General features: G+C 54.8%; 2 protein-coding genes across 2 annotated transcripts; both read right to left on the bottom strand.

Annotated features, from left to right (window-relative positions):
• Window positions 1-284: 284 nt before the first annotated feature.
• Window positions 285-9,057, bottom strand: LOC118706829 (Myb related transcription factor, partner of profilin). The gene is given in 4 exon segments (XM_036416462.2): window positions 285-1,146; window positions 1,148-1,562; window positions 7,569-8,140; window positions 8,907-9,057. Coding segments are annotated over 3 exon segments (1,206 nt in total). The 5' UTR covers window positions 8,089-8,140; window positions 8,907-9,057; the 3' UTR covers window positions 285-875.
• Window positions 9,058-21,896: 12,839 nt separating this feature from the next.
• On the bottom strand, window positions 21,897-22,325 carry NANOS2 (nanos C2HC-type zinc finger 2). Its single transcript, XM_036416479.1, has one exon. The coding sequence runs from the start codon at window positions 22,323-22,325 to the stop codon at window positions 21,897-21,899; it is 429 nt and encodes a 142-aa protein (XP_036272372.1).
• Between the last annotated feature and the right edge of the window lie 5,421 nt (window positions 22,326-27,746).

Below are 27,746 nucleotides of genomic sequence, written 5' to 3'. Positions count from 1 at the left end.
ATCAGCTCCTGCCTTCTTGAACTATGGAGGAAATGTGTTTTAATTGGGGACCCTATTAAGTAGCAGACCCATCCTAGGGGGCAGGGGATCCAGGATGCTTTGCTGGAGAAGACATTTCTGTGACGTCTGAAGGATGAGTAAGTAGGAATAACATTCGAACACTGGCCTTGACAGTTTTAGCAAAGGCTCCAGTCTCTGACTTCAAGGGTGTGTCGCCAGCTCATGGGAGGGAGGGGCAGGTGTAGGGACTGAAATCCTAGGCCTGTCTCAGCCGGAGCCTCAAGTGATTGTATTAAAAATAAGTTTATTGGTATCTTGTCACCACTGAGGAGAAAGGAAGGGGCTGACTTCCGGAGGTCAGAGGGCAATGGGAGGCAGAGGACCCAACCTGTACCTCCCCGTGACAACTCCCCCCTCCCCCCCCAACACAGACTGCTGTGTCCTCATAGTCATCCACGTTCGGATTTGTCTCGCCGCCCCCACTCCCTCCCAAGTCTGGACTGGGAAGTGGGGAGGCCCCCGGCAGATCAATTCTCTTCAAGTCAAGACCAGGAGTGGTTAGGGGAGGGGGATGTGCAGCCCACCGAAGGCGGTAAGAAAGAACATAAAACCAATGGCTTAGAAGTCAGGATTAAGGGAAGCAGCCAGGCAGACAGCGCTGTACTGGACAAGGGGCTGGGGGGGCCCATGGGCGAGGGCCCCCGCGAATCAGGCACTAACTAGTATGGGGGATCGGATAGGGGTGCTCACCCCCTGCAGCAGGGAGCCAGGGTGCAGCTGGCGCAGGGCAGGCGCATGGCCCTCCTCCGCCGGGCAAAGCTGGGGGAGGCGGTGCAGGCAGAAAGTGCAGACAAGCTTGAATCCAATGGCAGGTTTCACGGAGATTTCCACCGGCCTCGCCTCTTCCGCGTGGGAAAACCTTTCCTCCTCTTGTGTGGGGGGGAATCATGGGGAGGAGGAGGGGTTGGGGGCGCCCGGGGGGTCCTTTCCTCGTTTCTAAGGGCGACGATCACCCCCCTGGCTGCCACCTTGGCCGGGTCCACGACAGCAGCCACCAGGGACACGGGCTCTGGGGTGCTCTCCACCTTGGGGGCGGGTGGAGGCAGGACAGGCCTGGGGGGCGGGGGGGGCGGGGGGGGGCGGGGGGTCCACGGGGGTTCCGGGCAGAAGGGGCAGCAGGGCGCTGAGGGCCTCGCTCAGCTTGGTCAGTCCCTGCCGCAGGGTGCCAGCCAGCTCCCTGATGGCGTTGGCGGTCTCCTGCTGAGCCCGCAGGAAGTCCAGGGAGGGGTCTGGGGCCGAGGGCACAGGCAGAGGCAGGAGTGGGGGCGAAGGGCTGGCGGGCGAGGGTGCCCCTTGAACCTGCTGCGATGGCGGGGGTGCCGGAGGGGCTGGGGGCGGTGGAGACAAGGCCAGACGGGGCAGCTGGACGGTCTGCAGGGCCGGAGGGGGTGAGGACTCACGCTGCTTGGGCAGTGGTGGGCAGCCCCTCTCCGGGGGGCTGCAGGAGGGCCGGGCTGAGGGCTCCGGGCTGCTGGAGCCCCCCTCGCTGTGGGCTGGTGGGTCTGCGGAGAGAGATTTGGGAAGGTGTGCATGACGCTGCGATGCTGTCTGGATTTCTCCTTCCCGCCTCCCACCCACCTCAGCCCCAGAGCCACCTTTAAGACTTGTCAGGTCATGCCTTGCAACAGAAGCCCGCACTCTGCAGAGTCAGTGCGTTAGACTGATACCCTGGCGGCCTCCGCTGAATCGGGCAGAGCCAACCTAGAATCTGGAAGGCTCGGACCCTCTGATACTCTGTCCCCGCACTTCTCAGACCTCTTTGCTGGGTCCCAGGGAGAGAGGGGTGGTGGCCGGAGCGGCAGGGGCAGTCCTGGAGGCTGGCAGGAGGGGTTGTCTCCTACCGGGATGATGCCAGGATGTCAACCTCGGCTCTGGTCTGTACCAGTGCGCCCCCAGGCCTGCCGGGCTTCCTCCATCTCATCTCCCCCCGGGATCTCATTCATGCTGTGAACTTGAACAGTCCTTCTCTCCACTGTGGACTCCGCATACCCTGCTGATCATCTACCAATGCCTCTGGCTCTCTTGCCCGGAGCTGAGCTCCTGGTCCCCCCAGCCTGCTCCTCCCCCAGCCACCCCCATCGCGGCTCATGGCAGCTCCACCCTTTCAACCTGAACACAGTCCACATGCAGAGGCTTCCAGCTTCCCAGGCCCAGCCTGGACCCTTCTCTCGGGCCACAAACTTTTCCTCTTGCCCTCGCCGGTTTGGCTCAGTGGATAGAGCACACTGGCCTCCCGTCTTTTTCAAGTGAAGGGTCCCGGGTTCGATTCTGGTCAAGGGCACATGCCCAGGCTGTGAGCTTGATCCCCAGTAAGGGGGGCGTACAGGAGGCAACCGATCAATGATTCTCTCTCATCATTGATGTTTCTATCTCTTCCTCTCTGATATCAATAAAAATATATTTAAAAACCAAACAAACAAAAACCCTTTCCTCCTTTTCTCTCCCAAGACCCCACCACCCATCGACAAACACCATTGGTTCTGCCTCCACACGAATCCAGCACCCAACCTCCACGGCCCCCACCTGGTCCACCCATCACCTCCCACCTGAACCACAGCAGCTGCCTCCTCACCGGCTTCCTGCTTCCACCCTGCCCCTGACAGGCTGCTCTCCGCAAGAGCCTCAAGGGCCCAACCGAAATACATGTCAGTTATGCTACAGGAGAGAAGCCAGTCACCAAGGACTCCGTGTCACGTGACCCACTTATACGAAATGTCCAAAATAGGCACCTCTGCAGAGACAGACAGTAGATTAGTGGCTGCTTAGGGCAGGGTGGAGATGGGGGGATGGGCAGAGGGTGATGGCTAAGAGGTGCAGGGATTCTCTCTCAAGTGAAGGAAAAGTGTCTGAAATGGACTGTGATGGTTGCAGACTCTGTGCATATGGGAAAAGCCACTGACTTGGGGCAGGCGGGCTACACGGTATGGGAATTCTAGCTTAATGAAGATGTTAAAAAAATACAAGTCAGTTCTAACCGGTGTGGCTCAGTGGATAGGGCGTCGGCCTGTGGACTGAAGGGTCCCAGGTTCTGTTCCGGTCAGGGGCATGTACCTCGGTTGCGGGCGCAACCCCAGTGGGGGTTGTGCAGGAGGCAGCTGATTGATGTTTCTCTCTCATCGACGTTTCTAACTCTTTATCCCTCTCCCTTCTTCTCTGTTAAAAAATCAAATAAAATATATTTTTAAAAACACACAAGTCAGATGTTGTCTTTGTCAGCTCAAAGCCTTCTGGCTTTCATCTCACTCAGAGGAAGGAAAGTCCTCAAAGACCCCAAGTTTCTGCAGGATCTGCCCCATGATCTCCCAGACCTCACCTCCCTCCCCACTGCCTTTATCTTGTTCATGTGGCTCCGCCACCTTGGCCTTCTCATTGGTCCTCACACAAGGATGTTCCTGCATCAAGGCCTTTGCATTTGCCATTCGTTGGCCTGGAAAGGTCTTTCCTCAGACCCACCTGCCTGGCTCCCTCCCTCGCCTCCTCAGGCCTCTGCGCCCAGGTGGCCTCCTTGGGAAGACACTCCTTGATCTCCCCTCTTCCATGGCTCCCATCCCTGGGCTAAAACGGCTCCGCTGTCCTCCCACGCTACTGTCCTCACAGCCATTCTCGGGATAGGTGCTCCCACTATCATCCCATTTTACAGATTAGGTGACTGAGGCCAGAGAGGTGCCACAGGCCTGGCGAATGGTAGAAGAGGGAGTGGAACCCAGGTAGGTTCCAGAGCCCACACTTTTATCCCCTCCCTGGGCAGCGGCTGTGGGCCTGGGGGTGGTGAGTCTCACTCAGAAGGACATGCGAACTGCAGCCACCTGAAAATAGGGCTTTTCGTCTACTGAGAAAGAGGCCCTCTCCCCACACTCACAGGGCTCATGGAGGGACCATCACACCGGAATTAAGATCCTATTTGCCCAGGTTGAGCCGCAGTTTCCCTACCTGTAACTGGGTGTGTGTGAGTGCCTGAGACCAAGGGCCCCCATAACAGATCATCTTCCTGACGGCCATTACTCGGAGTCACTGACTCACCTCTGGCTTAAGTGTCGGATACACAGTGAGAATTCTCCATGTTGTTATGGAGAATTCTTAGGTCTGAGAGAAATGGTCCTAATTCTCTCTCAGTGTCAACAAAGACACCTCAGGCAGCCCCAGGCTGTTTCAGTCCTTCAGTTCCTCTTTTGAGTTTGGCACTGTGGGTCTTCGAGACACTATTCTGATCAAAGAGATTTAAGCTCACTCCTGCCTCAGGGCCTTTGCTTGTGCTGTTTCCTCTAGCTGGATGCAGTGCTTTCCTCAGATACTCATCCGCTTGGCTCAATCTCTCTGTTCAGGTTACTGTGCAAAGTTCACCTCCTCCGAGAAGCTGACCCTCACTACCCTGTCTAAAGCAGCCCTCCTTCCAATGCTCATGATCCTCTGAATGCCTTATTTTTCTTTTTAGTTTTCATAACCTCCCCTATGTGATCCATGTTGGACTGTTTGTGGTCTGTCAGTTTCATAAGGAAAACTGTCTTTCTGCACAGTATTCCCCGTATCTACAACAGTGCCTGCCTCAGAAAGGTACTCATTAAACATCTGTTGAATGAATGAATGAATGAAGGGGCTCCACAGGTTTTGAAAAAACAAGTTTAGCACGTCCACTCCAGTTCAATCGGCCCATTTCACAGATAGAAACACTGAGTTTTCATTCTCACTGAGAATAAGAGCCACAAGTGATTATGTCTTTCTCCTGCTCAAGACACTTACATGACTTCTAAATGCCCTCAAGATAAAGTCCAGCCCTAGCCGGTTTGGCTTGGTGGATGGAGCATCTGCCAGTGGACTGAAGGGTCCCGGGTTCGATTCCGGCCAAGGGCACAGGCCTGGGTTGCAGGCTTGATCCCCAGTAGGGAGCGTGCCGGAGGCAGCCGATCAATGATTCTTTCTCATCATTGATGTTTCTATCTCTCTCTAACCCTCTCCCTTCCTCTCTAAAATCAATAAGAGAATATTTTTAAAAAAAGATAAAGTCCAAAGTCTGGCCTTCACTTGCAAGCCATGTGTAACCCAATGCTGGCATGCTCATTGCTTTCAGTCATACTGATGGTTGTTACTGCCAGGCAATCTAGCCCAATTGCTAAGTGCATGGACTGCGAGTTGGACACACGTGTATTCCAGTTTGAACTCTACTCCTTACTTGCTGTGTGACCTTGGGTGGGGGAAGGAACCTCTTTGAATCACACGATCCTGAACTGCTTGGTTTGATCCTGTCCCTCTTTCCTCAAAACCCTCCCGTGGCTTCCCACAGCACTTAAGGAGAACATTCAAACTCCTCAATCCAGCCTAAAGGCCCTGCGGGGTCTGGTCTTTGCTGACCTCTCCAGCCTCACCTCAAAACATTTCCCTTCTTCCATCTTTCCACGGTCCCTCTCCTCTCTTCAACGGGGAGACTTCAGGTCTCTGAACTGACCGATCTTTCTTGCTTCCAAACCACTGGACATGCTGTGCCTTCTACCAGGAACAATCTCCTGGCCCTTCATCCTCACTCTATGTCTCAGCTCTGATTTCTCCTCCTCCAGGAAGCCCTCCTTGACCTCCCAGGCTAGGTCAGCTGGGAGTCATCCCTGACTACGTATGAGTCTGTCTTCCCCACTGGACTGGGAGTCCCAGGAGGGCAGGCCTGAGGATGTCTCAGCCACAGACAGAAACACTGAGGTTTGATTCACACTAAGAACAAAGGTCCAAATTATTGTGTTTCTTTCCTGCTTAAGACTCCCGAATGCCCTCAAGATGAAGTCCAAAGTCTGACCTTCAATGTGTCCCCAACACTGCCCAGCAGCGGACAGTGCCTGGGGAATACTGTATAAGAAATAATAACCTAGCCCTAGCCGGTTTGGCTCAGTGGATAAAGTGTGGGCCTGCGGACTGGAGGGTCCCAGGTTTGATTCTGATCAAGGGCATGTACATTGGTTGCGTGCACATCCCCGGTGGGGGGTGTGCAGGAGGCAGCTGGTCGGTGTTTCTCTCTCATCGATGTTTCTGGCTCTCTATCCCTCCCTCTTCCTCTCTGTAAAAAAATCAATAAAATATATTTTTAAAAAAAGAAAAAAAAAGAATAACCTAGCCCTAGCTGGTTTGGCTCAGTGGATAGAGCGTCGGCCTACAGACTGAAAAGTCCCAGGTTCAATTCCGGTCAAGGGCATGTACCTTGGTTGTGGGCACATCCCCAGTAGGGGGTGTACAAGAGGCAGCTGATTGATTATTCTCTCTCATCAATGTTTCTGACTATCTATCCCTCTCTCTTCCTCTCTGTGAAAAATCAATAAAATATATTAAAAAAATAAAATAAAAAAGCTAATAATGAGTATTCAAGAGGCCATGTTCTAAGCAATTTATGCAAATTAATTCACTCAATCTTTTCAACCACCTTTGGGTAGCAACTACTTTTTATCCCCATTTTACAGATACAGAAACTGATCTGCAGTTAACTTACCCAAATTGACAGAGCGGAGTGGCAAAGTTGTGACTGGAGCTCAGTCTGCCTCCAGAGTCACTACCCCACAACACGTTTATTTATTTATTTTTATTTATTTATTTTTTTAATATATTTTTTATTGATTTTTTACAGAGAGGAAGGGAGAAGGATAGAGAGTTAGAAACATCGATGAAAGAGAAACGTCAATCAGCTGCCTCTTGCACCCCCCCAATGGGGATGTGCCCGCAACCAAGGTCCATGCCCTTGACCGGAATCGAACCTGGGACCTTTCAGTCCGCAGGCCGATGCTCTATCCACCGAGCCAAATCGGTTTCGGCCCCACAACACGTTTAACTGAAATGATGCCTTGCCCTAGCTCAGAGGTCGGCAAACTGCGGCTCGTGAGCCACACGCGGCTCCAAAGCCGCGGTTTGCTGTTCTGTTAACTAATGAGTTTGCCGACCACTGGGACAGGGACTTAATCACAAGGAACAACAACAACCTGCAATTATTGGAATTGATTCTCCAGGTCAGTGGTCGGCAAACTGCGGCTTGAGCCCTAGTTGGTTTGGCTCAGTGGACAGAGCGCTGGCCCGCGGACCATAGGGTCCCTGGCTGGGATTCGGTCAAGGGCTCCATCCCCAGGAGGCAGCCGCTCCATGATTCTCTCTCATCACTGTTGTTTCTCTCTCCCTCTCCCTTCCTGTCTGAAATCAATAAAAATATATTTTAAAAAGGATTAGATCACAAAATTTAAAAAAAAGAGAGAAAAAAGAAATGAAATGATGCCTGAGCTAAGGACTCTGGGTGTGCACTCTGGGGCCAGGCCTCCTCGGGCTGGGATCTGTTCCTGCCTCTGCCAGTCACTAGCGGTGGCACCTGAGGCAAGTCGTTTCACCTCTCCGAGCCTCAGTTTCCCTAGGTTTAACATTGGGGATGCTGACAGCATCCACCTACCAGGGTTGCAGTGAGAATCTGAGGAGCCACCTCAAGGGCTGGGACCCGCGCCAGGCACCCAGCAGACTTCGAACCATCACACCCAGGTGACGGTGAAGGCACTCACCTGCCCCTCGGTCTTCCCTGCGGTGGTCCTCGGACAACACACAGCGTTCGGTGTAAGCACCTGGGGCCAGCGGCTGCGAGGGGGGCGCCGCCGCCGGGGGCTGCTCCGCCCCGGCACCAGCCCCCGGCCCCGGCCCTGGCCCCGCCACACCCGGCCCCAGGATGGCGAAAATGGTCTCCTCCTCGGCCGAGAAGGCGTCCTCGGCGGCGGCCCCGGCGCCCTGCGTGGAGTGCGGCACGCGGGCCAGCTTCTCCTTGGTGCGGCGCTTGAAGTCGTTCCAGCGCTTCTGCACCTCCTGGCCGGTGCGCTTCCAGCTGGTGATGCCGTTGATCTTGGCCGCGATGCCGTCCCACACGCGCCGCCGCTCGGCCACGCTCACCCGACGGCTCTGCGCGCCGTAGAGCTGCGGGTAGTGGGCGCGCACCTCCCGGATCAGGATCTGGTTCTCCTCGAAGGAGAAGCGCGGCTTGCGCAGCCGGGTGGTCTCTTCCGCTTCGGCCACCGCCGCCGCCGAGGCCATGGCGCCCCCCGACGCCGCCGGCCGGCCGCCTGGCGCATGGGGGGCGCCGGCGCTGCGGGCACAGGGCGCACCGCGCTGGCGGGGGGCTCGGCGTCCCCGCGCCGCCAACCCCACCCCGGCCGGCTGCTGCCGCTGCGACACCGGCTCCTAAGCACCCGGGGCCGGGGATCGGGGCGGGGGGCGGGGGGCGATGGGCCGTGGGGGGCGGGCAGTCCGAGCGGACACCCGCGGAGCGCTCCTCCCCTGCCCGCGAGGCGCAAAGTGCCAAGCCGAGGAGGAGCGGATGGCGATGGGGAGGCTTTGGAGGGGTGGAGGGAAAGGGGGCAAAGCGGAAGAGGGGGTGTCTGCGGGGGTCAGAGGAGAATGGGGGCACAGGGAAAGTGGAAGGAGGATGGGGGTGTTTCGGGGGTCGACAAAGCACAAGGGTCATGGGGGTAAACGATGCTGGAGGGGAGATGCAGCAGGAAGGGGGGGTCTGGAGCAGAGGAGCGCTCTGGGGGTTCCGGGCCAATGGGACGTCCGTGAGACCATTAGGAGAAGGGGTCCTCCGAGGGGGGATGAGCAGGAATAACGGGGAGTTGGGGGGCTCCTAGGTCAGTGGGGCTGGGACGATGGAATATTAGGAACTGGGGTCTGCAGAGATTGCGGGGGGTGGGGGGGGGCTCCGGGGATTGCTGGAAATTACGGGGCGCCCTGGGGGCAACGGGAGTCAGGGATTAGGCGGGGGGACAACCGAAGCTATTGGGGCGGGGGGGGGGCTCCTGCAAGAGTGAGGGTCGCGGAGGGTGGGGACCGAGTCGGGCCGCGGGGTCACTCACCGGCGCCGCCGCAGCCCCCGCCTGCCCGTCGGTCAAGGCTCGGGCTTCTGCGGCCTCTTCCCTCCCTCCCCCCGCTCCTCTCCGGGCTCCCCCTCCTCGGACCCCGCCTCCCGCAGCCGGGAGAGCCGCGGCGCAGGCGCACCGCACGCCTGGCGGTCCCCGACGCCCCGGCCGCCGGGGGTTCACGCCCCGCCCACGTCGCAGGCGCAGGGCCGCCTCCCGCCAGCCTCCGCCCGCCGCGGCCTCCGGTGCCACCACGGCGCACGCGCAAAAGCCTGCCTCACGCATGCGCGCCCCCTGCCTCTAGCCTTGGTACCCAAGGCTGCGGCCCTGCGCAGGCGCAGCAAGCCTCGGGGGAGGCAGGGGAGACCTGAGGGAGAGCCCTGGGACCGAGCGGCGTCCCGCCTTTTGAAAAAAAAACCCAAAAAACAATAACTTCTAAATATATTTTATTGATTTTTTACAGAGAGGAAGAGAGAGGGATAGAACTAGAAACATCCATGAGAGAGAGACATGGATCAGCTGCCTCTTGCACACCCCCCACTGGGGATGTGCCCGCAACCGAGGTACATGCCCTTGACAGGAATCGAACCTGGGACCTTTCAGTCCGCAGGCCGATGCTCTATCCCACATGTGTCAAACACAAGGCCCGAGGGCCAAATCCGTCCCGCCAGGCCTTGCAATGTGGCCCGCACCGCGCTGTCATCACTGCACTCCACTGTGTTCCATCACAATGACAGTTTATGACTGTTCAGTAAACCATTCGGCCCGCGATTTAGGCTGGATTTTAGATTTTGGCCCCTTCTCTGATTGAGTTCGACACCCCTACTCTATCCACTGAGCCAAACCGGTTTGGCCCATCCCCGCCTTTTGGACTTGCAGCCCACCCAGCTCAATAACTATGCATATGTGTGTGTTTTTTTTCTCTAGGAGAAAAGGGAGGGAGACGGCGTTGGAGGGATGCGCTTTGTTTCCATGACAACTGCGTGGGTGGGGTGGAAAGGGGGGTTCCTCCTAAGAAAAAACGGGTTGTCGCCTCCTTTTACTCACCCCTGCGCGGGACTACTCGGGATCCGCTAACCACCTATTCCCCGGAGGGGCGGGGCACCCTGGGAATATGATGCTCCAGGCGGGCGCAGTAACTATGGCAACGCATAAAGCTTCCATCCATGCCTGGGGGGCTCCCCTATCCACACGTTTCCTTCATGAGGCAAGGGAGGGAGACGGAGGGAGAGCCTCCTCCGTAGGGAGGGCGATCCTGGCGCGGGTATGACTTTAAAAAGCAAATGCAGGGAAGCAGGAACTAATCTAGAAGACAGTTGGGTGAGCTGGAAGGCAGGATGAAACATTTGTAATTTAGTAGTCCGCAGGAGACTTCAAGGTCATTCAACCAGCAGTGCTTCATCTATTCAACAAATGTTTATTGAACGTCTACACAGTTCCAGGTGCAGGGAATACAGAAGACAGAAACCTATACCTTCATGGTGCTCACTTTTTACGTGGGAGAATAAGACCATTGGCAAAATAAATAGGCGTATAAGTGAGAAGGCGATAAATATTATGAAGAGAATGGAAGGGAAAGGGCTTGGGGAGTCTAAGGGAGGCCTCATTTAAGTAGAGAGGTGACATTTAAAGAGAGAGGTGAACCCTAACCGGTTTGGCTCAGTGGATAGAGCATCAGCCTGCAGATTCAAGGGTCCCCAGGTTCGGTTCTGGTCAAGGGCATGTACCTTGGTTGCGGACACATACCCAGTGGGGAGTGTGCAGGGGGCAGCTGATCGATGTTTCTTTCTATCCCTCTCCCTCCTTCTCTGTAAAAAATAAAAAAAAAATGTATTTAAAAAATAAATTAGAGAGGTGACATTTATTTTTATTTTTTTTAAATATGTTTTATTGATTTTTTACAGAGAGGAAGAGAGAGGGTAGAGAGTTAGAAACATCGATCAGCTGCCTCTTGCACACCCCCTACTGGGGATGTGCCCTCAACCAAGGTATGTGCCCTTGACCGGAATTGAACCCGGGACCTTTCAGTCAGAAGGCCCACGCTCTATCCACTGAGCCAAACCAGTTTTGGCGACATTTAAGTAGAGAGGTGAAGCAGGTGAGAGAGCAAGTGCAGCCAGGGTTATGACTTGCCTGGTGTTACAGGAGCATCTAGGAAGCCGATGGGGATGGAGGGAGTCAGGGGTGGGCAGGGTGGGGAGCCAGATGGCGCAGGGTCTTGTGGGTCCGTGCTGGCACTTAGGCCTTTACCCTCCATGAGGTGAGAGCCAGGGGCGGGGCCTGCACTGGGGAAGGACTCAGTAAGATTCCTCTGGGGACCTGCCTTCAGGGAACCAGGATGGAAGCTGGGAGCCCAGCGAGGAGGCCACTGCCCTGGTTCAGGAGATGGTGGCTCCAACCCAGGTGGTAGCAGGGAAGGCGAGGTGAAGTGGATTGCCCATGGAAGTGAGAGAACGACAGAAGTGCAGGGTGACTCCAGTGTCTTTGGCCTGAGTAACAGGAAGGATGCAGCCACCAGAAGCAATGGTGGGCAGAGCTGCAAGAGGATCAGGAGTTCGCCCTAACCGGTTTGGCTCAGTGGATAGAATGTCGGTCTGCAGACTGAAAGGTCATAGGTTCGATTTCAGTCAGGGGCATGCACCTTGGTTGCGGGCACATCCCCAGTGGGGGGTGTGCAGGAGGCAGCTGATCAATGTCTCTCTCTCATCAATGTTTCTAACTCTCTATCCCTCTTCCTTCCTCTCTGTAAAAAATCAATAAAATATATTCAAAAAGAGGATCTGGAGTTCAAGTTTGCCTAAACTTGCGGTGTCCATTAGTCTCTCCAAAACAAATGGCAGGTAGTCAGCTGGATATTTGAGTCTGGACTTCAGGGGAAGAGCTTCAATCCTGAGATAGAAATTTAGGCGTTGTCAGTGAATAAATGCCCTGTAAGTCCCTAAGGCTGGGAGAGGCCAACCAGGGACCATTGTAGGTAGAAAAGAAGCCCAGGCTGGGGAGGAGCTACCAGGGAGTCAGAGGAGCACCTGGCTGTGGGATGCCCTGGAGGCCCAGTGAAGGAGGAGGGGAGGGTGGTGGGTGCCAAATGCTTGCTAGAAGCCAAGTCTGATGCAGACTGAGAACTGACCTCTTGAGCTAGCAAGATGGAAGTCACCAGTCATCTATAAAGGAGCCATGGGTGGGAGTGAGGGGCTGTAGCTTGTCTGGGTGAGTTCAGAGAGGCTTTGGAGAGAGTCGGCACAGGTGATTCTTTGCAACACAAAAATGCGGTGGTTTCTTTTTTCTTTTTTTAAAATATATTTTATTGATTTTTTTACAGAGAGGAAGGGAGAGGAATAGAGAGTTAGAAACAACGATGAGAAACATTGATTAGCTGCCTCTTGCACACTCCCTACTGAGGATGTGCCTGCAACCAAGGTATATGCTCTTGACCGGAATCGAACCTGGAACCCTTGAGTCTGCAGGCTGATGCTCTATCCACTGAGCCAAACCGTTCAGGGCTCTTAAAATATATATATATATATATATATATATATATATATATATATATATATATATATATATTGATTTCAGAGAGGAAGGAAGGAGAGAGAGATAGAAACATCAATGATGAGAGAGAATCATTGATTGGCTGCCTCCTGCACACCCCCTACTGGGGATCAAGCCTGCAATCAGGCATGTGCTCTTGGCCGGAATCAAACCTGGGACCCTTCAGTCCGCAGGCTGATGCTCTATCCACTGAGCCAAGTCGGCTAGGGCAATGCGGTGGTTTCTGAAGGGGGTATGGGATCCCGGAAGGTGTATTTCAGATGGTAGGTGTAACACTAGGTCACGTGCCAATAGAAAGATCTAGAAGAGGGGAGATGGACGCTGCTGAGGGGGAAGGGGAGAATTGCTGGAGCCCTGTCCTTGAGTAAGCACGGTGGGTGGGTTCCAGGGCCCATGCGCTGTTCTGCCACAGTGAGGGGGGAGGGAGCGTATGGGCACGGAAGCAGGCCGGTGGCAGCATGTGGTGTCAGGAAAGGTGAACATTCTCTCCTCCTTCCTTGTTGTCTTGGTAAATTAGGAAGCAGTTTCCAGGTGAAGGGAGGTGTTGAGGATGGAGAGAGAGGGGGAGAACATGCGGTAGTGAGTGAGTGGCCAGGGAGAGGTAGGCAGACAGAACCAATCGCCTGAGGTTCCTGGATAGTAAACTGAAACGAGATGAGTCGCTGTGGCTGTGTGTTTCTCTCTGGCTGTATTTTTCCGAGTGGGTGCAGGTGCAGACCGGGTGGCAAGCTGACTGTCACCAGGGCTGGGTTTATATGAGGTCCCACATGTGCCCCATGAGGGGACCGGGTCCAGCAGACAGGACAGCCCAGGCAGGATCTTCTGGGCCATGTAGAGGCCGTGGGCTCTGAGCCAGGAAGCAGGGGTCTCACGTGTGCTTTAGGAAGGCCCCCTGGCCGCTGTGTGCAGGGTGAATGGAGAGTCCAGGGAGAAGTCTAGAGCAGGGGCCCGGAAGGGGAGGGGCTACTGGACCAGAGCAGAGATGTGGGAAAGGGAGAAATTAATTGGAAGGCATCTGGGAGACAGAATGTAAAGAGTGCAGAGCCTGTCAGGCTGGGGAGCAGGGAGATGTAGGGGACACCCAGTTCTCTGGCCCAGGTCCCAGTTGGGGATATAGGGCCAGTTAAGACATGGTGAGCCCTAACTGGCTTGGCTCAGTGGATAGAGTGTCAGCTTTCAGACTGAAGGGTCCCGGGTTTGATTCCGGTCAAGGGCATGTACCTTGGTTGCAGGCACATCCCCAGTGGGGAGTGTGCAGGAGGAAGCTGCTGGATGTTTCTCTCTCTTCGATGTTTCTAGCTCTCTATCCTTCTCCCTTCCTCTCTGTAAAAAATCAATAAAAAAATAAATAAATAAAAAAAGGCAGCAAGACATGCTGAGTATGTTTAGTAGGTGACATTCATTAAGTTTTATTACCTCCCCCCCAGCCCTCCAAAAAAGAGAGATATTGAAATCCTACCCCTCAGTACTTCAGAATGTAATCTTATTTGGAAATAGATTACTGGAGACGTAATTCGTTAAAATGAGGGCATCCTGGAGTCCTGATAAGGAGAGGAGAGAGACGCAGAGGCTGGACGGAGGTGGGAGTGATGCTGCCGGAGGCCAGGGAAGGCCTGGGGCCTTCAGAAGCTGGAAGAGATGAGGAAGGACCCTCCCTAGAATCTTTGGGGGTGGGGGTGGGCAAGTGTGACCCAGCCAACAGCTCCATTTCAGATTTCTGGCCTCCAGAGCTGCGAGAGTGTGCATTTCTGTTAATTTTTTAAAAAAATATATTTTTATTGCTTTCAGAGAGGAAGGGAGAGGGAGAGAGAAAGAGAAACATCAATGATGAGAAAGAGCCGAAACCGGTTTGGCTCAGTGGATAGAGCGTCGGCCTATGGACTGAAAGGTCCCAGGTTTGATTCTGGTCAAGGGCATGTACTTGGTTGTGGGCACATCCCCTGTAGGAGGTGTGCAAGAGGCAGCTGATGGATGTTTCTCTCTCATCGATGTTTCTGAGTCTCTATCCCTCTCTCTTTCTCTCTATAAAAAATCAATAAAATATATTTTAAAAAAATGATGAGAAAGAATCATTGATAGGCTGCCTCCTACACGCCCTGCACTGGGGATGGAGCCTGCAACCTGGGCATGTGCCCTGACCGGGAATCGAAACGGGACCTCTTGGTTCCTAGGGACACTCAATTGCTGAGCCACGCCAGCCAGGCTCTGTTAATGTTTTTAATTCCCATCTGAGGATACGTTTTTGTTGATCAGAGAGAGAGAGAAAGAGAGAGAGAGAGAGAGAGAGAGAGAGAGAGAGAGAGAGAGAGAGAGAGACACTGATCAGTTGCCTTCCACACAGCCTAGGTATGCGCCTTAACCCACTCTAGTCTAACCAACCCAGCCACCCGGCCAGCGCCGTTTCTGCTGCTTGAAGCACCCTGTTAGCTGTGGCCGCCCTCGGAAAGGGATCCGCGGGGCGTCCCAGCGAGGCACCCAGGATGCTGCTTGGCGCCGGGAAAGTGTGGGCTGAGGGAGGATGTGGGTCTAAACCAGGCCTGGATGCTGGCGGGAAGGCTGGAGCCAGGGAGCCCCTGGCAGAGGTGTGGGGTGTTGAACAGAATGCAGGAGGTCAAAGGGCAAGGCCCCTGCAGTGGGGATGAACTGGGGAAAATGTCCTAAGGCACGTTTTCCTGACTAACTGTGGGTCCCGACTCATGAGTGACCCAGAAAGACAGTCAGTGGGTCGCAGGCAAACGAACACACTAAAGCAGAGCAGGAAATGAGCGGAGTGCATTGTGAAGAGTCAGGTAAGCGTTGCTCTGAGGACTTTTCCCTTCAGTTGTGTATTTTCAGAGGTTTTGAAGCCACATCCTAGGAGAGTGGAAATTGCTCGGTTTTAGAGTCAGGCAGTCTGGCTTCCAATTCCCCCCCTTACTTGTTATGTAACCTCAGCCAGGTTCCTTAACCTGCCTGCCCTTGGCTTTCCTGTCTGTACAATGGGGATAGCCTGGGGTCCCCCTCATTGGAGTGTTAGGAATGTTAACTGGGTCCGTATGGAGAAAGCCTTTGAGCGGGGCCTGGTGTGGAATAATTGTTTTGTTATTATTACTAAGATCACTCTTGTGAACCTGGGTTTCAGAGGAGTGTGCGTACGCACCTGTGTGTGTTAGACCATGATGTAAAACTCCTCATTGTGGGTTGCAATAAGAAGTGAAAGGAGCCGAAACTGGTTTGGCTCAGTGGATAGAGCGTCGGCCTGCAGACTGAAGGGTCCCAGGTTCGATTCCTGTCAAGGGCATGTACCTTGGTTGCCGGCACATCCCCAGTAGGGGGTGTGCAAGAGGCAGCTGATCGATGTTTCTCTCTGATGTTTCTGACTCTCTATCCCTCTCCCTTCCTCTCTGTAAAAAAGTCAATAAAATATATGTATATTTTTTAAAAGTGAAAGGAACTCGATCTAGGAGAGGAAATCTGTTCTTTAGACTTTTCAAACTATTAAACTAGGCCCACCCAGATTATCTAGGACAGTGTTTCCCAAAGCGTGGTCCGCGTACCCCCAGGGGTACGAGAAGAGTTTGGTGGGGGTACTCGTTGCACTGGAGTTTGGTGGGGATATGCACTGCACCGTGCTTAGCTGCGCCTAATTCTACGTTCTCATGAGGACAAGGGGTACTCAGCGTTACGAAAATTATAGAAGAGGTACACATATGTCAAAAGTTTGGGAAACACTGGTCTACGATAATCTCCCTTACTTCGAGTCAACCAAGGCCCTAGCTGGTGTGGCTAAGTGGACAGAGCTCAGCCTCTGGACTGAAGGGTCCCGGGTTCGATTCCAGTCAAGGGTATATGCCTGGGTTGTGGGCTCAATTGCTATTAGGAGCCATGCAAGACGCAACTGATCAATGATTGTCTCTCATCATTGATGTTCCTATCTCTCCCTCTCTGAAATCAATAAAAATATATTTTTTAAAAATATAAAGTTAGCCAGGACCGGTTTGGCTCAATGGATAGAGCGTCGGCTTGGGGACTGAAGGGTCCCGGGTTTGATTCCGGTCAAGGGCATGTGCCTTGGTTGCGGGCATATCCCCGGTGGGGGGTGTGCAGGAGGCGGCTGATGGATGACTCTCTCTCATCGATGATTTTGACTCTCTATCTCTCTCCCTTTCTCTCTGTACAAAAATCAATAAAATATATTTTTAAAAAATAAAAATAAAAAATAAAAAATGTAAAGTTTACCAAGTATTGGCTTTAACTGTATCCATAAGATACCTGCGTTGCAGCACTGGGGTTAGTGTTTGAATAGCTGGGGACAGCAGCCTCACCAAGGTGACACATCAAACTGACCATCGCAACCACAGACAGAATCAGTAATTAAACCACATAGCATGTTCTACCCCTCTCTCTTCCTCTTAAAGGGAGATTAAAAAAAAAAAAAAGAGGGAACAGCAGTGTGAGGATGGGAGGCCTCATAGAGGAGGTGATATTTGACCAAAGAATTGCAGGAGGTGGGGGGGCAAGCCACTACCAGTGGGCATCTGGGTCAAGAATGACCCAAGTAGGGGCAGGATATGTGCCAAGGCCCTGAGGCAGGTATGTTCTTTTTTTAAAAAAATTTATTTTATTGATTTTGTACAGAGAGGAAGGGAGAGAGATAGCAAGTTAGAAACATTGATGAGAGAGAGTCATTGATCAGCTGCCTCTTGCACACCCCCTACTGGGGATGTGCCCGCAACCAAGGTACATGCCCCTGACCGGAATCGAACCCGGGACCGTTCAGTCCCCAAGCCGACGCTCTATCCACTGAGCAAAACCGGTTTCGGCGGTATGTTTTTTAAAAAAAAATGATATTTGATTGATTTTTTACAGAGAGGAAGGGAGAGGGATAGAGAGTTAGAAACATCAATGAGAAACATCGACCAGCTGCCTCTTGCACACCCCCTACTGGGGATGTGCCCGCAACCAAGGTACATGCCCCTGACCGGAATTGAACCTGGGACCTTTCAGTCCGTAGACCGACGCTCTATCCACTGAGCCAAACCGGTTTTGGCGGCAGGTATGTTGTGGAAGCATTTGTGGAACAGTGAGAGAGGTTCAGAGAGGGGCCCTGGGGAGGATGCTGGCTTTTACTCTGGGAGACAGACCATAGAGGGCCTGTGAACTGACCTGGGTTTCAGTGGGATCGCTTTTGTTGGGGGTGGAATGTGTACTCCAGGTCCTAGAGTCCAGGAGGTGGAGAACAGAAGCGGGTGTGTGGGGTGGGGGGGACCAGTGAGGAGGTGACGACCACAGTCCTAGAGAGAGGAACTGGGGGCCGGGTGGCATGATCAGAATCGGGGTGTGGCCAGTGTTTTGAGGGGAGAGCCGACAGGATTTCCTCTGGGCGTGTGATTTCCCTTTTGGACGCGATGAGGCATCCACCTGGGCATTGCTCAGGCAGCCGTCTGTGATGAGAGCGAGTCTGCGGGAAAGGCTTGCATTTGTCAGAATGACTGCCGGGGAGGTGGAGGGGGCAGTGGGCAGGAAGGAAGGATTGGAAAGGGACAGAGTGAAAGACACAAAGAAACAGAAATCAAAGCTAAAAGAGACCCGCAGCATGGCCAACACAGATCAAAACAAGGACCTCAGCTAGGGGAGCTGCCTGTTCCCATCGGCACAAAATTCTCCAGCGTGGCCCCGGCTCTGGCCGGCCTGGCATCAGCTCTAACCTACGGTCACAGCACCCAGGACCCCTGGGCCCTGGCAGGGGCACACATTCAATTCCTGAGTCCCACGAGGTGGTGGGCACCGGCCCTGAGGGGGAGGGGAGGCTCAGGAATTCCACATTCTGTGTGTACACTTCCGGGCACAGTGGGACTCTGAGGGATTCTAGGGCCGTCTTTCATGGACCTATTTTTCTTTTTTTTTTTTCCTTTTAAAATATATATATATTTTTTATTGATTTCAGAAAAGCAGAGAAAGGAAGATAGAAACATTAATGATGAGAGAGAATCATAGATCGGCTGCCTCCTGCACGCCCCACGCTGGGGATCCAGCCCACAACCTGGGCGTGTGCCCGTGACTGGAATCAAACCTGGGACCCTTCAGTCCGCTGCTCTATCCACTGAGCCACACCAGATAGAGTTATGGACCTAATTTTCCTTCCATGGCTTTATGTGGGCGGAGAACTGCCCCTCCCTCTTCTTATCCTTAAGGGTGCTGGAGGGAGGAGGGAGGAGTTCACTCTTAAGCACTTGCTTCTCTACACGATGTCCAGCCTGTCTCTGTCTGTTCTGCTCTAGAACTCACAGGGCGGGCCCAGGAGGCCCAGCAGCAGAAGCCTGTGGTTGCCCTCCAGGCCCGTTCTGTCCCTGGTCTGCCTGCCCTGAGTGCCGGATGCTGCCAGCTGCTCTCCATCCCCCGGGCTCCCTAGTCTCTGGTTCCCGGTAGGGCCCGAGGGGGACGGGGGCGGTGCTGGAGTCTGAGCAGCCCCCCTGCATCCTGTCTCCGCTCACTGACACCTGCCCACTCCATGCACTTCCCTCTGCCCTGGCTCCCTGGCTCCCTACTCAGCCTCCTCATTGAGCTCCAGGCCGGATTTAGTCTCAAACCCTGCCAAAACCGGTTTGGCTCAGTGGATAGAGTCGGTCTTCAGAGTGAAAGGTCCCAGGTTCGATTCTGGTCAAGGGCATGTACATTGCTTGTGGATACATCCCTGGTAGGGGTGTGCAGGAGGCAGCTGATCAATGTTTTTCTCTCTCTTTCATCGATGTTTCTAACTCTCTATCCCTCTCCCTTCCTCTCGGTAAAAAAATCAATAAAATATATATTTAAAAAAAAAATAGACTCAAATCCTTCCCTCGGCCCAGACTCCTGAGGCGCCCATGGTCTTTATTCCAAGGGCTGCCGTAACAACACCGCACACTGGGTGGCTGAAGCAAGCAACAGAAATGCAGAAATGCGTTATTTCTCCCAGTTCCGGAGGCCAGAGCTGGAAATTCGGCTGAGGCAGGGCCAGGGCCACGAAGGATCCGCCCCTTCCAGCCTCCGGCAGCCCTGCGCCTTCCCCGGCTGAGGCAGCGTCCCTCCATCTCCGTCTGTCTTCCCTCTGTGCGCCTCGCTGCCCTGCTCCTAAGGACACTGGTCATGGTGGGTTTGGGGGTTCGGGGGCACACTCTATTCCAGTATGACCTCATCTTAGCTCCCGGCATCTCCGAGTGAGGCCACGTTCTGATGCATGAGGGACAGGACGTATCTCTGGGGGAGGACAACGTTCACCCCATAGCACCTTATACTCCCCACATCCTAACTGACCCCACATCCCCACCCGGGCCCGGGCTGCCCCCTGTGTCCATAGGCATGTCCCTTCCCTGGCTGTCCAGGGAGGCAGCCGGGCGCTGTGGCTCCCGGAGAGTCTGCGCCTCCTGCACGCCCCCACTAGGGATGTGCCCACAACCAAGGTACATGCCCTTGACCCTGAGTGGAACCTGGGACCCTTCAGTCCACAGGCCAACGCTCTGTCCACTGAGCCAAACCGGCCAGGGCCATAGTCTCTGCTTTTCTCATTTCATTTGGACTCGGCTCAAATGTCACCTCCACCGAGACGCCTTTCCTGACCACCGCGGGTACAACAGCCTCTCCTTCACGCTCCATCCCTTCACCTGCCTTCTCTCCTCCACCCCTGCCATGTATTTACTGATTGTCAGGCACCTCCCGTCCCCACCGGAGTGTCAGCACCCTGAGGGCGGGCGTCTGGCCTGCTCTGCTCACCGCTGTGCCCACCAGTGCCTAGACCAGGATCTATATTTTGTTGATTTTTTTACAGAGAGGAAGGGAAAGAGATAGAGTTAGAAACATCAATGAGAGAGAAACATCGACCAGCTGCCTCCTGCACACCCCTCACCGGGGATGTGCCCGCAACCAAGGTACATGCCCTTGACCGGAATCGAACCCGGGACCCTTGAGTCCGCAGGCCGGCGCTGTGTCCATTGAGCCACACCGGTTTCGGCGGGGGCCATGCTTTTCCATCACCTCTACAAGGGGGCCTGGTACCCAAAGCTTAAGAATTACCATCCAGTTGGTCCTTGAAGACCTGTGGTCCAGCAGGCAGGACGGGGACCCTGGAAAAGAGGCAGGAGGATGAACCGGGGACCCTGGCAGAAGCTGGGACTGCAGGGCCGGTCCGCAGGTGACCTGTGCGGGGGACATGGTGGGGGCACATCCGGAGAGGACTCGGGGCCCCTCCCGCTCCGCTCCCCTCCCGCTTCCCAGGGGCGGGGCACAGGCGAGCCCTCTCTCCCAACAGCGGGGCCTGGGGGCGGCTGAGCGGGGTGTGTGTGTGTGTGTGTGTGTGTGTGGCGAGAAGACGCAAACAGACACGGCGATTGCAAAGACAACCTTTATTTACCGGAGGGCAACACAGGGGCCCCGCCTTGCCCCAAAACAACTTAAAATCGGACCGGGGCTCCGACTCGCCCCTTAAAACAAACGCTAGGGAACTGCCATTCCCAGCCGGGCACGTTGTTGACTTAACTGTTCCAACCGGGAGGGGGGAAAACACACACACACACACACACAGAAAAAAACCCGCCCCCGACCTTTCAGCAAACGGTGATTCGGGGGTGGGGGTGGGGGCGGGGGCGGCGGAGAGGCGCACGCCCGGCCCACGCAGTCTCCCCGCCCCCCTCACGGCCCACGCAGTCTGGGCCCTGAGCCCGCTGGCTGGGGCAGAGGACGCCTCGGTGAGGTGGGGGTGAGGGCAGGAACCCAGGAAAGCAGTAAAACAAGTGAACAGCCAACAGCCTGGGGTGGGGGTGGGGGAATCAGAGGGGAGTTGGAGGGTGTCAGCTCACCTCCAGATTCTCCACCCCCAGACAAGCCTGCAGGACATGGGGTCCTGCAGTGCACCCCCTCCCTCCCCGGCTCCTGACGGAGGGGCTGGCGGGCGGCTGGCGGGCTGTGGTTCACGATGCACCGGGGTCTGCAGGTGCCGGAGAGGAAGGTGGGCGAGGCTGGTCTCCAGTCACACAAGTCCCAGTCCCACCTCGGCGGAGCTCTTGGGCTGCAGGTCCGAGCCAGGCTTGTTCCGTCTGCACATTCCGACCGCCGGCCTGGGACGGCCCAGCGGGGGCCTGTGGGTCCCAGGACCCAAGAATCCCACAGGGAGTGGATGGAGCCCAGGGCTGGGGCTGCGCAGTCAGAGGAGGCAGAGCTGGTGTCACCAAAGATCCATGTGGCCCCAAAGGAGCCACGGGGCCGTGTGGTCCAGGGGGCAGAGGTCCTGCGAACCCCAAAGGCTGAGCCGTTGTCCCAGGGCCCGGGCGGGCCTCCTGGGTCCCCAGCAGCCACCGCTGTCTCAGGATCCGTCCGGGCTGGAGTTCTGGGGACCCGCGGTTCCAAAGGATGGGGTGAGTCTGGGGAGGGTCCAGGGCACTTAACCAGGACGCTGAGCGGTGCAGGGGGGCGGGCACCCCACGGCCCTCAGCGCTTGACCTTGCGGCCGGCCGAGTTGCGCCCGCTACGGCGGTACAGGGACTGCTGGCCGCCGTTGAGCGGGCAGTACTTGAGCGTGTGGGCCTGGCCGCCCGTGGCCCCGCACAGCGGGCACACGTAGTGCCGCAGGATGGGGCACACCACCTCACCCTCCGGCGTCTTCAGCTGGTGCGAGGCGTACACGTGGCGGGACTCCCCGTTGTGCTTGCAGAAGTTGCACAGGGTGGCGGGCCCCCCAACGGCCCCCGGCCCTCCTCCCCGGCCCGGCTCCTGTCCAGGCCCCGGCGGGGGCTCGGGTCTCGGCTCCCTCCCATCCGGGGGGGGCTCGGGCCTCTGCCCCCGGCTCCGGATCAGGGCCAGCACCACCTGGCTCAGGTTGAAGTAGTCCTTCCACATGTCGAAGGGCGGCAGCTGCATGGCACCAGGGCAGACGGCGGTGCCTGGCCGCTGGATGGGGGCCGGGCCGGGGGCCGGTGCCGGGAGCTGATCCTGGGTGGTATTCTGGAGCAGAGGAGGACTGCACCCCCTTTTATACTCCCCCAAAGACCCTTCTCAGCAAAGGTGGAGCTTAGGATTTAAAGGGCCCACTCCCTCCCTGCCCATGCCTCCTGTCGGACCGACCCCCCACGGAGATGGGGAAGGGGGGTCAGTCCTTGGCCTTGTCTCTGGTCCTCGCTCTGCCTCCAGGCTGCTCTGTGACCTCGGGGAACGCCCTTCCCCTCCCCAGGCCTTGGCCCCCTGTCCATGCGGTGAAGCACACCTCCCTCACCCGCTCCTCGCGTATTCCAGGGCTGGGCCCGCCTCCTCTGTGAGCTCCAGAGCCGCCCCTACAAACAGCACCGCCCCCGACTCTGCGCTGGGCACCGAGGCACCGTTACCTACGTACCGTTACCTACACGATCTGGTGGGACCCTCACCACGGCTCCACGTGGGAGGCACAGCGATGACCCCATTTTTATTTATTTACTTTATTTCAAGAAAAGTACATTTTATTGATTTTTTACAGAGAGGAAGGGAGAGAGATAGAGTTAGAAACATCGATGAGAGAGAAACACCGATCAGCTGCCCCCTGCACACCCCCTACTGGGGATGTACCCACAACCAAGGTACATGCCCTTGACGGGAATCGAACCTGGGACCTTTGAGTCGGCAGACCGACGCTCTACCACTGAGCCAAACAGGTTTCGGCCAATGACCCCATTTAAAAAAAAGTATATTTCATTTATTTTTTACAGAGAGGGAGGGAGAGGGTTAGAGAGTTAGGAAACACCGATCATCTGCCTCCAGCACACCCCCTACTGGGGATGTGCCCGCAACCAAGGTACATGCCCCTGACGGGAATCGAACCTGGGACCTTTCAGTCCACAGGCTGACACTCTATTCCCCGAGCCAAACCGGTTAAGGCTGAGATCCCATTTGACGGAAAATATTGGAAGCTCAGAGAGGGAATCTCTGGGGCTCGGACAGAGCTGGGCTCTGGCCCAGGCTGAGGGGATTCCGAAGCAAGTGCTCCTCAGCCTTTCTTAAATAAATGACAACCTCACGTCTTACGTCCTGAACTGGGAGCCGCTTACTCAATAACTGTTTATTGACGGCACACTGCTGTTCAGTGTTTTTTATTTATTTTTTAATATATATTTTATTGATTTCTTACAGAGAGGAAGAGAGAGGTATAGAGAGTTAGAAACACCGATGAGAGAGAATCATCGATCAGCTGCCTCCTGCACACCCCCTACTGGGGATGTGCCCTCAACCTAGGTACATGCCCTTGATCGGAATCGAACCCGGGACCTTTCAATCCGCAGGCCGACACTCTATCCACTGAGCCAAACCGGTCTCAGCTGTTCAGTGTTTTTTTTTTCCTTGTGTGTGTTTTTTATTTTATTCTCTGTGCCTGGTTTTACTTGTTTGCAGCAGATTATACCTGACATAGAACTTAGTCGCAAATATTTAGCTGTGCATTGAGGATAGTGCTTAAGTATTATACAAATGGGTGATAGGATTTCCTTTATTGTTAAAAATATTTTTATTGATTTCAGAGAGGAAGGAAGAGGGAGAGAGACAGAAACATCAATGAGGAGAGATACTCATTGATCGGCTGCCTCCTGCATGCCCCCTTGGGGAACGAGTCTGGGACCTGGGCAAGTGCCCTGACGAGGAATCAAACCATGACCTCCTGGTTCATAGGTCACTGAGCCACGCTGGCCGGGCTGATTTCCTTTTTATTTTTAATTTTTAAATGTCACAACCATGTCCAGTTTGTGTTTTTTTTTTTTTTTTTTTTTTTTTTTTTTTAACGTTTTTATTGATTTTAAGAGGAAGGGAGAAAGAGAGATAGAAACATCAATGATCATTGATTGGCCCTACCTCTGCACATCCCCTATTGGGGATGGAGCCTGCACCCCAGGCACATGCCCTTGACCGGAATCAAACCTGGGACCCTTCAGTCCGCAGGCCGACGCTCTATCCACTGAGCCACACCAGCTAGGGTGCAGGCTGATTTCCTTTAACTGTAAACACGACCCGCCCGTGAGCACGTGGGCCCTAGGCCTGTGTGGTGGAGCAGCCGTGCATGTGACCCTGCAGGACGACAGGGTCCCCCCCATCGATGCTTGGAATCGGGGTGCCAGTGGTCCTCATCACCAGGAACCGGTTCTAGAGCCTCCCCAGTGCTCCACCCATGATCCTGCTGGGCAAGAACACTGGAGATTCTGGAAGATCAATGTCTGTAGCAGTGACGTAGTCTGTGTGGCTCTCCGGGTCCCCCCGTCTAGGCAAGGGGCACACCTCGGCGGCTTTATTCAGCTCATCGCACCGCACCAGCAAAAGGCTCTGTCCTACCCTAACCAGTGTGGCTCAGTGGATGGAGTGTTGGCCTACGGACTCAAGGATCCCAGGTTCGATTCCGGTCAGGGGCATGTACCTTGGTTGTGGGCACATCCCCAGTAGGGGGTGTGCAGGAGGCAGCTGGTCGATGTTTCTCTCCCATCGATGTTTCTGACTCCCTATCCTTCTCCCTTCCACTCTGTAAAAAAAATCAATAAAAATATATTTTATAGCCGAAACCGGTTTGGCTTAGTCAGTGGATAGAGCGTCGGTCTGCAGACTGAAAGGTCCCAGGTTCGATTCCGGTCAAGGGCATGTACCTTGGTTGTGGGCACATCCCCAGTGGGGGGTGTGCAGGAGGCAGCTGGTTGATGTTTCTCTCTCATTGACGTTTCCAGCTCTCTATCCCTCTCCCTTTCTCTCTGTGGAAAATCAATAAAATAGACATTTAAAAAATAAAAATATATTTTAAAAAAAGGCTCTGCCCAGGCCCCTGAGGGTGTTGGGCCAGGCACCCTTGAGAAGGCCTTGCCCCCTTGTCCTTGAAGATGTCCTGCCAGCCACCCACGGTCCCCCTGCACATGCTGCCCGCCCCTTTGCGCCCCCACTGCTCCATCATCGCCTCGGCAGGGTGTTGAAGGGGCAGGAGACCAGGCCCGCCATGGCCGTCGCCGTCATCCAGCTCACCATATGGGTGACCTTGGGCCCCGGGGCCATTCCTCTGGCCGTGTTGTCCAAGCCCAGGTAGGCAGCCGGGGAGCTAATGCCCTGCACCAACGAGGAAGCCTGATGATTCTCACCAGACGGTTACCAGGCCCTTGAACTCCACTCAGTTCTAAGTTTCCCCATGTCGGCTGCCAGGTGGGTTCTGGTGAAATCCAGGGGGTGGGTGAGCAGAGGGAGGTGGCTCTCGTGGCACCGCTGGAGGCCAGGTGGCCAGCAGACTTCCTCCAGGACTGCGTGTGCTCGTCCACGCCCCCAGGAAGACCTGCTCGCACCTCCCCTGGGAGGCGAAGTTCAGGGCTCGCGTGGGGCGGCAGCAGGTGACGCTGGCCAGGCTGCCCCTCCGGGAGGAAGCGCGCCCTGCTCCCTGGGGATGCGCGGTGCAGTCCCCGATGCCCCGGTTCTGCTTGTCCGCTGCGATCTGCTTGCTGGTGCTGTGCCTGAGCGGCAGCTGGACCGGCTCCATCGGGGGCCACTGCGATGCCTCAGGCCAGAAGTCCTTGGCAAAGGAGACGCCCGGTCTGTCTTGGTTGCCCAGCGGGCCGTGCAGAGGGCACAGATGGAGTGTAGGTGCAGATACAAAGAGGGTGGGTGCTGCTGGCTCAGCTTTGCCACTGTAGGACCAAAAGGGGCTCATCTACATCTATCTATCTATCTATCTATCTATCTATCTATCTATCTATAATCTCTCTATATAAAAGGCTAATATGCTGCCAAAACTGGTTTGGCTCAGTGGATAGAGCGTCAGCTTGGGGACTGAGGGGTCCCGGATTCGATTCCGGTCAAGGGCATGTACCTTGGTTGCGGGCATATCCCCGGTGGGGGGTGTGCAGGAGGCGGCTGGTCAATGGGTCTCTCTCATAGATGTTTCTAGCTCTCTATCCCTCTCCCTTCCTCTCTGTACAAAATCAATAAAAATATATTTTAAAAAAATAAAAAAAAATAAAAGGCTAATATGCTAAGTGTCCAACCGTCCAATCAGTCGCTATGACGCACGCTGACCACTAGGGTGCAGATGCGCAATGCAGGAGCTGCCGTGACTCACACTGGCCATTTGCAGATAAATGGCACTGCGGACCTGGGGCCTATAAAGCAACACTTGGCTTCCCCCACTTGGGAAACAGGTCCTGCCACCATCCTGGAGACACACCCCACCAAATTTCAGCCAATGTTGCCAAGACCCCATGGTGCAAAATGTGGCCCACAGCCCAGCCAAGCCCGGAAACAGTGGCTGTGAGTGCCGGGTAATGACATTACATAGCAACGCCCGGCTTCCTCTCCCTAGCAACTAGCATCCTTGGAGTTTCTTCAGCCCAGGAATAGACTTGCTTTTTAGCTGAGTGCAAACGTTTCACACTGTAACCAAATGTATGTGAAGCGTTTTCCGTGCCTCATCTCATTTGATCCTCACTGAAGTCCTGGAGTAGGTAGATGGGAATCCTATTTTCATTAGCCAGAAAACGAAGATTTAGAAAGCTCAGAAAGTTGACGCGACTGAAAAGAAGTAAGAAATGGTGGACCTTGAAAATGACTTCAGGTTTTTCTCACTGCACCAAATATAGTCAAACACTGCTGCAGCTAAGTATTTTGCCTTTTGTTCTCCCTGCGTGATCTGCAATAATAATCTGCTTCATGTTGATATTTACTGCTGTGTTCCTGACAATTACCTGAAAGAGAAGTTGGGGTGTTTCACTGGGCTGGAAAAAGTTTAGCCAAATCAGAAAGCAGGTCTAATTAAGCAAGTTTATTCTCTCTCTATAAAAGGCTAAGTTGACTCAAGCAGGCATGATACGATACATATAAAGCTCTCGCAAGCATGTGTTTCAACCTGTCATTGTCAATTGTGAATTTGGTTGACACTTCTATGATAGAGAACGGGTGAATAGCGATGGTAAAATATTTCTTCTGATTAAATTCCTTTCAATGTGCACAAATTCGTGCACCAGGGCCACCAGTTGTTTTATAAACATGATCTGTAAACATGATTTGAACCTCATAACCACTCAAGGAGGGAGGCCCTATCGTTTCCAATTTACAGGGAAGGCTGTGCACCTCAGGGAGGTTTATGTACCCAAGGCCACACAGCAGGGAAATGACAGAGTTGGGATCCGCACCAGGTCTGGGTCCAGAAACACTGGGGCTTGATCTTAGAAGCGGTCACCGTGACAACCCAACACCGTCCGTGAGGCCCCCTGCGTTGGCACCGGAAGCTCAGCAGTCACCATGGCCACCTTGTGCCTGTTTCATGAGCAGCCAGTCCATCCTGGGAACAGCCAGCGAGGGAGGACA

The sequence above is a fragment of the Pipistrellus kuhlii genome, unplaced genomic scaffold, assembly GCF_014108245.1.
Source record: "Pipistrellus kuhlii isolate mPipKuh1 unplaced genomic scaffold, mPipKuh1.p scaffold_m20_p_55, whole genome shotgun sequence".
Lineage (NCBI taxonomy): Eukaryota > Metazoa > Chordata > Mammalia > Chiroptera > Vespertilionidae > Pipistrellus > Pipistrellus kuhlii.
The sequence above is the reverse complement of the archived record's forward strand: the minus strand, read 5'-3'. Positions and strand labels throughout refer to the sequence as shown.

Bases quoted from the DNA above. Each gene is read 5' to 3' on its own strand.
- NANOS2 (XM_036416479.1), bottom strand. From the start codon at position 22,325: ATGCAGCTGCCGCCCTTCGACATGTGGAAGGACTACTTCAACCTGAGC.